Source organism: Molothrus ater, chromosome 1 (genome assembly GCF_012460135.2).
Source record: "Molothrus ater isolate BHLD 08-10-18 breed brown headed cowbird chromosome 1, BPBGC_Mater_1.1, whole genome shotgun sequence".
NCBI classification, from domain to species: Eukaryota; Metazoa; Chordata; class Aves; order Passeriformes; family Icteridae; genus Molothrus; species Molothrus ater.
Genome location: NC_050478.2, coordinates 35,725,026 through 35,739,677, shown reverse-complemented (window position 1 = coordinate 35,739,677; position 14,652 = coordinate 35,725,026). Strand labels below are relative to the sequence as shown.

The window sequence follows — 14,652 nt, the reverse complement described above, 5'->3', positions numbered from 1 at the left end:
GGGATTTTAGTGCTGTTCTGTGAACTTGAGCCTAAATTCAGTCACAAAAAATTTTTAAATGCCAAGAGGCATCATGCTAAACAAGGAGCTGCCAAGTATGTCTGTACAGCAAAGCCATGCAATGTGAATTCTTTCCTGCCTCCTTCTTGGTGGGGATTCTCATTTGTGTGCATGCAATGTGGAATGGTGTGCAAAGAGATAATGTCATTCTGCTCTTCTCTAGCTAAAGGAAAAACTCAAATGTTTGACTTTTTCCTGTAAAACTTTAAATATTCCCCAGGTTTCATGTTAGGAAAGAAATTTGATTGCCTGGGATGTTTCAATAGTCAAAAAAGGAAAAGACAGTTGTTTGGTTATGAAATGCATTAAAGTTGGTCTGTTGGTCATTGTTTTTGTAGACTCTAAAACTCCAATTTGGCATAAATTATACTTTTTTTCCCTCTCTTAGGTTTTTACCATGACACATAACTTATTGTCCAGGAGAAGGAGGTTTCTAGACCAAGGTTCACTGTGTTGTTAAATTCATTAATTTTTCATGGCGGAAATGTGAATATATCTTGATAGTTTTTATAGCCAAATTCCTTAGCCAATTATAAATGTCATAAGTATTGAAATCAGAGTAGATCAGACTTTTTCATTGCTGTAGTTTTTAAAGCCACTCTGCATGGGTTTCCCCCATTTTGCTTGTCCTCTTCACCCAGACTCAAGTTAAGCTTTTGTCTTGTTTCTGAAATATGCCCATATGCAAAATCTGACCATTTGCAGTTGCTGAGGGATTTTGATGTTTGGAAAATCAGATTTTGGAGTGGAAAGTTAGTATCTCCCTTGCAATTATATAGCTAGTAGTAATTTCTTCTATCATGCTACAAGTATGGTGTTTCATGGTTGTTTTGTGGGTCAGTGTAGATTTACTAAAAAATACCTTACAAGGGGATTTTATATTTTATTATTGTTCCTTGTGACAATTTAGAAAACTATGAGTCTGTGCTTTTGAGGAACACAGGTGTTTAGAATGACTTATGTTCAGGTAAACTCTTGGTTTGTCATAAAATGGTGCTGTGATGACATTTTTCCAGGCTACTTTTTCTGATGTATCTTTTATTTTTTAATGTTACCTGCAGCTGCTATCCATTTTTTAAGGCCTCCACAAACTCACAGTGCCACAAATGGTAGTCATGAGTAAAAGCTTTTGTGGTTTATTCTGTGATGCGCCAGTTTTATTATTGTTGTTGTTACTATTATCATTTTCATTAGTATCAGCCAGAAACAAGTAAAGAGCATGCACTGTTAAACTGGTACTGAAGACCTTACCTAGCAGCAACAGTGGGGTTTGGCAGATTATGGCTGATGTGATCCTTGTTGCTAAAACCACTTCTTTTCTCCTATAAGATGAAGTCTCTCTCATCAATGATCACTCTGTCTTAATGAGCAAAAGGGCAAAAATTCCTCCTATTTTTTTTTGTGATTTTTTGGAGTTCTAGATTTGTTCTGCCCTCCTAACAGCTGGGATGAAGAGGACATGTCCTGAAATTTAATGAGTAGTGATAAGGTCTTACTAGTGAAAGTTTAATACTGGGCTTGCTAAAATGTTTCTTGCAAACGCAGTACAAATGTTCATACAAATAGGAGCATGAAAATTAGTTCAAGAAATTAATGCAGTCAGCATGCCAAATCTAATAATTTCAACTAAAATGTATCTATTGTGTGGCTTCAAAGGATACTTTGTGTTTAGCCATGTAACATGTATCGGTTTTGTGGTTACTGTCATGCTTTCTTCATTTTTTAAGCATGCAGGAGACCATTAGTGTTTGTTACATTAGCTCTCTCTCTATATTGGATATGCATCTTAATTTTGAAATATGGGGGAGAAAATGGAGGTCTGCTTCGAAAAATTATTTCAAACATAATTAGTTGGAAATTGGTTGATTTTTGGCAATGCAAAGTTCTGAGAATTGACTTAAAAATATTAAAAAAAATCCAAAGAAATAGCAGATGAGTTACAGTTAATGTCAGGTAGGGATACAGTATTAATTTCTCATGTATTTACAAGTTTTGAAAGTCTAGTACTTGATCTTTGTCTTCTAGTTTCAATTCAGTAATTTTCTAATGCTAGCTATGTGTTTCTAGGACACAGTTGGGATTGAACATACTTCTGAAGAATTAGTCCTCATTTCTGGAATCAAGTACCTAAAGTAAACTTCTAAGAAGTTTAAAGTTGGAATGTAAAGGCCAAATATTTATGTGTCTTTTTTTTTTTTTAATACAGGAACAAAAAATTTAGTTAGAGTAGATGGTTATTCCACCTGAGAAAATGATTATTCTAAAAACTGTAGCAAAATTTGTAACTAAAATTTGTTGTTTTAATGATTCCCAAGAGTAGCACTGGGACTTCACACTGTGATACTGGACACTATCAAAAAATTGGAAATACTTTGTAATAATTTCTTTGACATTTTCCATGAAGTCAGGAGTTATACATCACCCTGGTTGAAAAGTCCTGTCTCTCTAAACTAACTGAATAATACACTTAAGAGTTATATTTAAACCCAGTTTCATTTAAAAGGAATGTTTGTTAAAGCTACTGCACACTATGTTGGAATTGAAACTTGTTCAAGATTTGTGATTGTGTATTTAGGGTTGATTTCTGCCAGGAACAGATGGCACTAGAAGCAGACAGATGACAAGTGATACAGCACAAAACACCTATTAAAAGATATTTTGTAACTGTGATCATAAAATAATGAGAGTATATTAAAGTGTTTTTGCAGAATTTGGTTTCGAAGAGCAGATAGCTAAAGAGGAGTTTTTATGAAGGGGGAGGTTGCATTCAGGCTATTTCAGAAAATGTTTTAATTCAAAGATTCCAGATCAGTAGATGTTGAACTGCTTGAAGGGCAAATTGAAGTTATATTCTAATGTACTCTTGGGAGACTCATAGATTGGTTATGGCAGTCTTGTTGGATATGCATGGGATAAGAGATTTGCCTTAAAGGCATCTAGCTCCTTAAAACTCACTGTAGTTGTATGAGGTTACTCTAAATCAATTACTGAGATAGAGCCCAAACCAGGAATAAATTGTTTTATCTCAAAGGACACTTACTCAAAGAATACTTTAAAAAGAGGTAGGTTTGAAACCTGCATCTTTAAATTAGCATAGATTTGTCCTTTGTAGAAGTTTTGATCCATAAAATAAGCAATGAAGCAATTAAAGCTTCTAGTTTAGGTTAAAAGAAACAAAAGTGGCATTACCATTGTTCTAGGTTGAAGTTTATGAAGAAGCTCACAGTGTCAATGTCACTTTATTCCAAATTTGGTTTTGGCAGGGTCAAAGGGCCTTCTCCTATGCATTTCTCATATTGCCATTTTATACAAACTTCTGTGTTGATGAAATTATTGGGAAACTCAATAAATGGAATTACTGGGAATGGCAGGATTATATATTTTTCACATAATGCAAAGGCACATATAGATGTGATGCTGGGGCTTTTGTGATGCAGAAGTACCATTCTGAAAACTGATTCCTTAAGATCTGAACCCTTTTATTGCTTTTTAGTTTAATGACAGTACTGACCAATATCTGGAATTTAACTTGAGAGTTTCTCATTGGGAATATAAACTCCTTTGTTGTTTACACAGGAAACAAGTTTTAAAAAGGTTAAAGTTCTCTTTCAACTATGTAAAACCTGCTTAATACAATCAGTGTGATCTGTGTCCTTACTACCATTACATTAGCTGAGTTAGAGTTGTAATAGTCCAGTTTGCCATGCAGATATTTGAACTGGAAAATGAAAGTGCCACAACACTTGCTTTTCTGTGTTGTAAATACTGCTGCAACACTGCAATACTTGGAATTAAATAGTACCATCAGTATTAGATTTTACATTCTGTGTAACAGTGACTATTATGAACAAAATCCCTTCTCTAGTGAAATTTTTCTTTTAGTGTCATTTAAATTTATGAAATTAAAGGAAGAATATTAGGTCCAGTATTTATATTAGTGTGACAACACCAGTGGTGCAACATGTTGGCTTCCACAATTCCTTGTTAAGGCTGAAAGCTTTCTTAGTGTTATTTAAAGTAGTCCTTTATATGCAGCAATTTGTATTTGCAGATGAAATTTGTTCATCAAATAATTACTTGTTTGAATAAAATGTAGTGGATTTGTTCAGAAATACTTTAGTAGCATTTAAAATACAGAATTTGCTTTAATTTTATTCAGATTTCATTTATTAAAATTCATTCATTAAATGTAAGTCTTCAGATGGAGCAAAATGAGAATTTTCCTTTAGTGGAAGTAAAAACAACATCATGAGAGGTTGCTGAATGCAGCATTTCTGCTTTTTTTGACAGGTTCTGAAAACCAGGGTTTTAAATACTAAACAAAAAAACCTTTTGCACAGAGATATTACATTTTTTAAAAAGTGTTTGGAAGCATCAAAAAAATGCCAGCTGTGAAACTAGAGGGGAAGGAAAGGCCAGGGTTTCTGTCAAAGCAGCCTCAGCATGTGGAATATTTGTGGTCGGTAGATACCCTGGGGCTTGGGATTGTTGAAATTCCGATCTCTGGAGCTGACCCAGAATGTGACGAGCCCTGAGTGTCCCAGCAGTGCTGCCCTGGTGCTGCAGGGAGCAGGGACATGTCCAACCTCCTGCCTAGGTATGCTCCCAGTTTGTGCTCCCTGCTGCAGAACTGGGAGCTGGGCTTTGAGTGCTTTCAGTCTGTCAGCTTAAGAGCAGCAAAACTGAAATATTTGTGTGGCTGGAAACTCACAGCTTGGAGTGGTGGAGTGGAAATGTTGCTTGTGTTTAAGCTGCTTTTATGTTTGTAACTTGACAATTTCAGGATGAGTATTCACTAATAGAGGTTGGGTTTTTTTGGGAAGTATGTCTGAAATTCATCAGAAGTTTGGACCATGGATGTTTCAGGAAAATGTATTTGTGGCTTGGTGATGAGTGTAGTTCTAGATAAACCCTTCCATTCTGTCCACTGTTTTATTGGAAGATTTCTGATTCATTCTGTCACACTGGTTACTGGTATGACTTCTGTCACTGAGATCTTAAAAAACCACAAAAGAAGACAAAGTCGTCAACAACACAAGTGTGATGAACATTTTTATAATAATGAGTTTTGCCCACTGAGTGGGGAATGCAGTTTTTCTCATGTTCCTATGTAAATGCTGTCTCTACAGAAGGATGTGCTCATGGCCCATCTTACTTTCTCTAACTCTCTGATGAAATTGCAGGCAGTATACTATCATACTCATTCTCATGAGTTCCCTAATCTCTAGTTTATAGGCTTTTTAGCATTATCAAAAAGACTCCAATGCCAGCTACCTATAGGAGCTCTGTTTTCCATACTGGAGGAATAAAACCAGATTTTCATTACTGGCTGGTCTTTACTTTCTTTCAGCTGGGGAAGCAAGTTTAATATTTGTATTGCTTTTCTTTTTCCTTTGTGCTTCTGGTATTTTTCCTTTCCTTTTTTCTTGTTTGTTTTTTGTTTTGTGGAGAGTTTTTCTTTTGGTTTTATTTGTTTGTTTGTTTGCATTTTGGGGTTTTTTATCTTTTTTGTTTGATTGGGTTTTTTTGGGGGTGGTGTTTGGTTTTTCTCCTTTTTTTAAAGTTTTTTTTTTCAAGATAGCAAGTCCTTAGTGCCAGGGGCCTATTTTTTTTTATCCTCGATGTGTAAGCTGCATTTGAAACACCCTGGCAAGAAATTGGTGAGGTACTATGTGGTGTTAGTGATAAGTGTAGCATTGATTCCTTAGGGTGCATCAGTGTCAGGTTTGCACTGCTCAATTTGGAATTTCTTGCATGTAATTCAGATATTTTGTTAGGAAACATTGCTAATATGATGAACTGTGTAGCTTTAACTTTTTCTGAGCAGGGACTAGGCAGGGAGTGGGTTGTTTGGGGCAAGGAGTTGTGTGTGTGGTGATGTTTTTGTAGAGGGGGTGGTTTGAATGCTCTGAATTCTGAAGTTGCCTTTTATGTTTCAGAAGAACTTCTTGGGTCTCAGCTCCAGTTTTGCTCTAACATCTTTCCTGCCATGAACTCTAATTTTATTCTTACCTGATGCTAGCTGTCAAGTCAGGGTTCACTAGATAAGGTTATTCTAGCAAGGGAGAAGATTGCTTTTCACAATAAAATGTCAATAGAAAATGTGTGTTAATTTTATCATAGTCGTGACACAACAGCAGAATTAATAGAAATGTCTTGCCACTTAAAATTTCTTGCTGCATATTATCTTGATCCCTCACCCCCAGTGTGTTTGAAAGTCTACTAAAAGGATCTAAGCAGAGCTTAGGCCAGAACCAGGATGCTGACTGATTATCTGTCTCTTTTCTGATTTCTCACCAGCTTTCCCTCAGAGAGCAAACTAGTTGGTTCTTGTTCATTTTTATCACTCACTATGATGTGATCTTATTTTTCTGATTAAGCTATAAACTGGTGCAGAGAAATTAGCACTGATCCTGAAAGAGTTACGAGATATTTTGTGTTTATCTTTCAAAAGAGCAACTTCATTGTTATATATTGTGCATGAATAAATAAGATCTCTTACGGGTACCTTCAGAAGGACCTTAGATCAGCTTGAACTAATTAAAAGTACTGGGTGTTCCTTGCAGAGTGGGTTTTTTGCAAAAGAAATTTCACCTTTGTCTTCTCTTTACTTATTAACAGCAATTGAAACAGTTGAAATTGGATTCCACTATTTTTTCCCTTAAAATCTGTAGGTTCTTTTCTATTTTCTATTAAAATAATAACTTCTGAAATTGCTTTAAACTTCACAAAGAAAACGTTTCTCACTAATCGTTGCATATGACAATAACACAGTGGTTTTAACTGTGTGGGACAGACTCGAGTTCTTGTCTCTGGAGATGAGTGACTGGTGATTTAGAACTGGTGGGTTAATCTGAAGATGTGATGGGCATCCTGTGTGTGTCAGGAAAATGGTGGTTGGCTATGTGGGTGTTAAGAGCTCCTTAGGGAGAAGCATGTTTGTCTTAGTAAGTTTGACTGATTTTAGAGTAATTATAGATTTTTTATATATATATAATGTACAATATTTGAAAGATGAACTTCTATGCAGTGTTTTTTCATAACATACAAAATGCTAAACCAAACTTTTTTTTATTTTAAATAAAACCTTTTTTCCCCCCTCTTACCACAGGATAATGAGAAAAGGACCCCTTTACATGCTGCTGCCTATCTGGGAGATGCAGAAATTATTGAACTACTTATTTTATCTGGTATGTTCTGTTCCTGTTAATGGAAAACAAATAAGTCTATGCACATCCAAGGAAGTATTTATGTACATCTTAGTCTGTGTAGTTTTTATTGAGATATTTAATGTACTAGAAATTAAAGATGCTTGTACTGAAATTTTAGTTTTCAGATTTATTAGTGTTAAAATACTGTGTGTTTCTATAATTCTGCTCTAAATTATTTCTTTGTAGAAAGCTTTCTCAGTTATAACTATTTTTATTTGTAGCTTGATCAGCTTTCAATAGTTCAACACTAATTTAAGGAAGTAATAGTGTATACAGTACAGGTAGGTGTTAGCAGCTTTTCTTTCATTCTGAAATGCCCTTCAGGAAGGCAATTACATTTGAACATAAAGATGCCATTCAGAGTTGGTTGTATTATTTTAAGTATCTTTGCCTGTTGGTTTGAATGAACAGAATATAATTAGAACCAGCTGAAAATGTTAAAATATCTTTTTTTTCCCTATTTATTTGTACTAATAAAAATTCCAAGTTCTGCAAAACAGTATACTTTGGGTTGTGGGTTTGGTTTTGTTGTTTTTTAAGGGTAGAGAACCACGAAACTAAACCAAAAATCTGAAGAACATCATGACAGAAGGACTGAATTGACTGTCTTTGATCTTGGAGAGACCTACCCATTAAGTAGCTTGAGGCTGAATTCATAATACAGAGCTTCAAGCTTACATAGAAAGATGAAAACTTGTAGCAGTCCCACAGAACTACTTTAATCTTCAGTCTGCTTAATTGCAGGCCTTACCTGTGCAAAGCTGGCTATTTCTACTGCCACCACCCCCCATCAAGCCCTTCTTACAAATTCTGCTTGAAGGAAATACCACTTTTAGAATTATAGGAGTCACTTCTAGACCTTCAACTGAATTTGCTGGGCATAATTTAATTTGTTATAATTTTAGTATGATGTAATATTTTTGTTATATATATTACTTGTACTCTCTCTATATAAGCATATTTACATCTCATAAATATACATGATGTGATATTAATTAATACATCTACTGTATGGACATACTCTGTAGTGACATTTTGTCCAGAAAAGTTCCCTTTTGGAAAGGTGCAATGTTTGAAGATCTAAAAAGGTGCCATTTGTCCCTATCAAGAAGAAAGGCAATTTCTGGTGGCTCTTGAAAATATATACTGACCCGTCTTCATCAACTAACAATGTTATAAACCTTGCAAAGTTGTAGTCAGCGACTTCTGAGAGGGAATCTTCTGTCTGGTTTAACTGAACTCAGACCATTTACCAGATGAGTGATAGAACAAAATACCCCTTTCTTGGGCAAAGGGCTTATGGAAGGAGGGGAATTCTAGTTCAGGTGGGAATGGAACAAGATCCTGGCTGGGGGGAAGCAATAGGAGAAGAAATATTAGTCCTGCTATTTGGGCATGTAGCCTGGAGTTAAGCATAAGGAAAAATGGAGAACAAAGAAGGGAGGTGAGAATTAGAACTGTACAAGTAGTGCAAAGCTGAGCAGCTGCATGAAGGAGAGGTTGTAGGTGCTGCAGTGTCTGCAGATTGTTCAGCGAGGATGTGAGGCATTGATATGTCCCAGATAACATTTATTTAATGAAAATCAAGATTGGCTTACAACAAAACAATGCATTAGATAGTTGAAAATCAAAAGCTCTGAAAATCAAATCTCTGTGGCGATGTCCATCCACCCTTGGTGTGCTCATGTGCTGTGCTGTGGAGTGCAGTTCCATGTTGTGCCTTGCTGGAAGGGCACAGCCTCCTGAAAGTCCCAGGGAGAGGCTGCACTGGGAGTGAAGCAGGGTGGTGCAGTGAGGGGTGCCCAGGTAGGTGTGAGCTGTTGTGAGTGAGGAGAGGCATCAATTGCAGGGTGGAAGTGATGTCTGAGTGCTCAGGCTCTTCAGTTTGCAAGGCTGTGCTATACTCAGGCACAAATCTGTGTATTACCTCCCTGCAAGCAGTAGTTTTAGGCAAGCCTCTTAAATATTTAAAAAGTATTCACCAATTTAGTCTTCCTCATTTCTGAACGCTGGATTTGAAATCTTTGTGGCTGGTGAAGTATGAGCACTCAGCTGTATCAGAAGTGCTGAGGCAGCTGCTTCTCAGAGAAATCAGGTCTAAATGTATCAAAATGCACAAGCTATGATTTGTCTTTTAGCTCTCTTAATTGAAAGGTGGGGAACAGAGGTTAAGTGTATTTATCCTCTCCATTTCATAAAGATAAGGAAAGTTCATCTGTTGTGTTTCAGCTGGAAATCAAATCTCTCCTTTGAGGCAGATGTATAATGTTACATTTTGTAGTAATAGATGAGCATTAGGAGCAAATAAAGAACATCTGTTACTGCAGCAAGGCTTGAAAACTGTTTGTTGTGTTGCAAGACCTCTTTTTAAAATTGAGGAGAGTGGTTTGTTGAATAAATAGTATTTCTGTGCAGCCATCTCCTCTGTGTAGTAAATTTGCATGGAAAAATTGGGTTATGTGACTTTACCTGACCTATTGTAACATACCTGTGCAAGGGAGTGAATTAAGTGTGGACTACTTTCATCCTAATGTTTTTCACCTTGTGAAAGCTTGTCTTTGCAACTTTTAATGTCCTCTAACATAGCTTTGCTGGAATGTTACTAGGAACCACTTTACAGTTTTCCTGCTGTGCAAACTATTCTACAAACACTGTTTGCTTTGATGTTTTTATTCTTTTTTCAAACTAGACCTCAAAATTACTGAAGTCAGTATTAATCTTCCCACTATTTGGTGGCTTATACTTGATTCTTTCTTATTATTCTCTATTCTTAAAGTGTTATTATAGACTACTTACACATAGGTTTTTTAATTTGATTGGAATGTCTTTTTCATCCTGCTCCAGGAGATCCACATTGCTTTTGAATATGTATTGTGGATCACATATTGCAGTCACAATGCTTTTATATTACTTTGCTACAGACCTAAGTAACCCATATTGCACATCCTGAAAATATAACTGATCCATCCTTTTGCAGACTTTTTTGGGAGTAAATTTTCAGTCTCAAGAGCATTCTTACTTAGTTGTTGAATTCTTGATATTTTTCTACTAAATCTTAAGGTTGCTCTGTGACCTTTTCCTATTGTCTTTCAGCTGGATAAGGAGTCTGAAGGTGATGGTTTGCATACAGGCTCCAAACATCAAAGAAAATTGCTTTACTGACTCCATTTTGGGTCTGGACATTAAATTGCCTTTTGGTTTTATATTTTGAGACACTGAACACTAATAAACTTGTCCCCTGAGGATATGAATGTCTTACCAACAATTTTTCATAGCACTGTAGTTTGTGGAAGTTTAAATTTTCAAATAATCTCTCACTTTTGGATTGTAGCTTGATAAGCAATTAGCATTCCTAGATTTGTGGTGTAGGGAGGTGACCAAGAGGAGGCATGAAGATTATTTGTAGCATCCAGAAGGATAGAACAGAAGTTTATATTTTAGTCACTTGAGAATCATAATTTTAGAAGCATTTTCCTTTTTGTATTACTCTGGGAAGAGTAGCAGCACTCCTCACAGTTGTATTTTTATGACCTTTGTACAGCTCTGCATCCTGGTGCACAAATACATCTGTCTACTTGGCATAATTGCACTGACTTTAAGACTGTAAATGATGGCAAACTACTAAAAAGTAGAAAAGTATAGTAGTTAAGTCTTAATTAACTGAATGTCCAGCTTTTTGTTCTTTCCAAGAAGTCCTGATTTAAAAAATCAAACACTTCTTTAAGTCTGGCATGTGAACTGTTCTGGAGAAGCTTCTTGCTTTATAAAAAAATCATTCTTTCTAGCTGTCCTATGATTTTTAATCATCAGAGTCTACTGTGCCAGGAAGCATCATGTGAAAAGCAGAAGAAATTATTGTGATCACCCAATGTATTCTTTTGATTACTAATTTTTTCCATTTATTTTCTAAAAATACCACGGAGATGATTATTGCTTTCACTGAAATCAGTGTAATTCACAAAAATCAACATTTGAATTGTCTGTTATTTTCTTCTGAATAGATTTAGTTACTATATTGCACTGATACTTAAATACTAACACAACACATTGCTGTTTGCTTAACCCAACATTTTCTCTGCATGAAGCTCAGTGTTACGTGAGCGTGGTCAAACTCCATCTCATTAAGGTTTGGCTGCCCACGAGTTTTTGTTTCCTCTGGGTCAGGTGGAAAATGTAAGAACTGTGCTGATGCTGGAAAACTGCCACTGTAGTCAGAACAGATTTTGGAAGATAGTAAAGACCCTTCAGTGTCACACCAGTCTACTACCTCTGTTTCTTTCATCTAATTACGAATCTCTGCGAGTATGAGAAATCCATGCCATGGCAGTCACATGGCTCAGCTGCTGGAAGGCTCTTGCTGCCTCAGTCCCAGCAGAGTGAAGCTCCCTTTGTTGGGATTGCAGATGTACCCACAGGCTGGGGGTGTTTCACAGGGGCCCCTTTGACACTGACTGTATCTTTCAGCCGCTTCCTCTTCTTTTGACAGCATTGTTGGCCGATGTTTTTCTTTTCCAAGCTGGCCTAACTTCCCCCTGGCAGCAGTAAAAGTCAGTTGCTGTGAAGAAAGTAGCTCTGATGTTCTTTGACAGAAAAAGTTAAGCTGACTCAGGAAAAGACAGAACTGTTCAGTAGCTTGAGTCAGAGAACCTCATGTTGCTCACTGAAGCTCAAGGGGGCGGTGGCTGAGATGCATCAGAAACTGAAATTCTGAAAGGAAATTGGCTTATATTGACAAATTAGTGAAGTCCTGGAAGGATGGCTTCAACTTGATTGTTGTTTTCCTTCCTTTTCTGGCCAGTGTGTCTCCATGTGTATTTGTTTTGTGGGGTTGTTTTGGGGTTTGGAAATGTTTTGTTTGTTGGTTTCTTAAGGAACAAAAATAAAAACTGTTCTTGAAGTCTTATTCTGTCTGGACAAAAGATTCCAGACCTGTTCCTCTTGGATTTTTTTCACTATTCTATAGATCTTCTGCTATGCACTTAGCTTTTAAATAGCAAGAAGCTTTCTCTCCATAAGGTCATTATTTTTGCAGGAATGATTTTCCAAGTATCCAAGTTTTCAATAGGAAATTACAGTCCATTATCTATTATTGATTATTCCAATTCATATCTCAAATCCTATATTTTAAAAACTTCCTTATCTCCTCCTGACTGTTCACATATTTTTCTATGTAAGGAAAAGTTTTCATCTCTATCTGTTTATTCCTCAGTATGGTCTGAGAATTTCTGCTTGCCAGTTTAAGTGCTTTCAAGGTCATTGTCTCTAGATAAAACAGTGGATCATTCAAAAGGAAGAACTTCTGAACCTATTACTAGCTATTAGGAAAATAATCAAGTAGAATCTTATTACAGTTGGACTAGTTGTTACTTTCAGTGATTTATACCTGAGGTCTTCCTAATTTCTCCAAGATTATATCTAAAATTTTTTCAGTATGCTAGTTTCTAAGACAAGGTTTGTTACTTTCTTAAATGCACTCTATAAAGATCTTATGTACATCTTTTACACCTAAATAGACATTTCAGAGCTTCAAACACCAAACATCGGGTGTCTGTATTGCATAACTGAATGAAAATACTTTTGCTTTCTTTGCTTATGTTATGATATTACTCAGTCACTAGCACATCTTGTACAATAACAAAGGAAAATACCATCCTTGAGAGGCTAAAAATACAGACTGCAAACAGAACAGTGGAAGGCAATTGAGTACTTAAGTCAGTACTGTGAACAAAGATGAAAATGTCTTGTCAGTTCTGTTGTATTTCTTAATCTATTTCCAACTAGTGACGCATAATTCAGCCACTGCATTCATTAGTCTTCTGAGGACATTTCCAAATAGGAAGAGTTCTGGTGCAGAGGAGCTGTGGAGGAGTGTCACAGCAAGAGTTTTTGTGAGAGGAACACAGGGGTGGTGTGAGACAGGACAGTGTAAGAGTTGTGTGGCAGTTTATGGGTGAAGGAAGAGATGCGTGGTTGTTCCTTGCAGCATTTCCTGCCCAGTCGTTCCTTGTCTGTCTTTGTAAGAGATGGTTGAGATGCTAGATCTTACTGGAATGTAAGGATATGGACACCAAGAAGTATGCAGAAACATATGGCCAGGAATTGGTGGCTAATTGCACAGTTAAATGTATAATTGCCACATGTGGGCGGGAGGAATTAAATCCTCCAGGATCATTCTGTAAATCAGCGCACGTATTCAATTAGAAAATTTGTCTCTTGAAACATAAATTTGCTAGAAGTAAGCATCACAGAGCTTTTCAGTAGCCTCTGTACTTTATTTATTAAGTAAAATATGTCTTTCTAATTGTCAGTCTTGCAAATACAACTTGGCAAGATGAGATGTAACATTCAGGGACTAGGAAGAAAATTATGTAATACCTCTCTCTCATTCCCACCCCGCCTTTTGTAGAGCAAAAGTGCTTTAATATTTGCCTAGATGTGTAACCTTACTGGGCTGTACTAACAAAATTAGTGATGAAGTAGGTGATCTTTAATGTTTTAGCTTAGTGCACCAATATGAAGTAATAATTCACTTCATGTGGAAGGTGCTGTTTTAGGGGAGGGTTGTTCGCATGATTGGTTCTTAAGTTCAAGCTGAATATTTGTGTTCCAGTATTGAGATTGCTCTGACAAGCACCCTTATCCTTTTTTGCAAACTCTGTGGCATTAAAATAGTTGAAATATAAGAAATTTTGTAGTAAGCAAATGAGAAGTTCTAATAAACATACTAAGACCAGGCCCTTGAAGTCTGGAAGATCCAAGAGACAGAGGCAGAGAGGGAGAGAACAGCAGTTTATTAGGGTTGTTTTTTGTTTTTATTTTTTTTTTCCACACAGGAATTAAGATACACTGTACTGTGCTTTGAAAGAGCAGACTGCTCATAGCTGGCATTTGAAATGTGAGAAATGCCCTGGTTAACATGTCAGCAGGTTGAGCTTCACAGGGATAATATTGCATTTGCAGTGCTGTGCAGTAGGTTATACACATACATGTGTTCAGACTCTCTTTAAGCCAAATGTGAAGCAATATCTTAAAGCAAAAGTTATTCAGTGGAGGTATAACATTTGGTGTACATTTTTGTAACATTTCTTTTCAATGGTCTGGAGTAGAGCTTTTCCTCAGATGATCAAGGCTGTAAATTCCCTCACTGCTGCATGGTAGGACTGTGAGAGGTTTGAGAGAGCCGTGAAGGGTCAGGGAGGAGCAGTGACATTTTCCCCAAATCATGTGCTAGGCAGTAAAGAACAGCCTACAGGAGGATTATGTCCTCAGATCCAAGGCTGTTTGGAAAAGCTCCTTTATGAAATTTAAATGATTCTCAGTAGCATGGCTTCTTGGAGATGATTAAGGCAAAGTATCTCTCTATTAATTTTAGAATGTTAGT

At 36.4% G+C, this 14,652-nt stretch overlaps 1 protein-coding gene across 4 annotated transcripts in view; it reads left to right on the top strand.

The window, feature by feature from the left end:
- The window catches only part of ANKRD28 (ankyrin repeat domain 28), a 120,170-nt gene that overhangs the window by 60,954 nt on the left and 44,564 nt on the right, over positions 1-14,652 (top strand). For all 4 annotated transcript variants that reach the window (XR_004981758.2, XM_036400088.1, XM_036400079.2 and 1 more), the window contains exon 3: positions 7,172-7,250. Coding sequence is in view for 3 of the 4 variants with exons in the window: in XM_036400088.1 (XP_036255981.1) it covers positions 7,172-7,250 (79 nt within the window). In the remaining variant the exon portion in view is untranslated. The remainder of the gene's footprint in view (positions 1-7,171; positions 7,251-14,652) is intronic.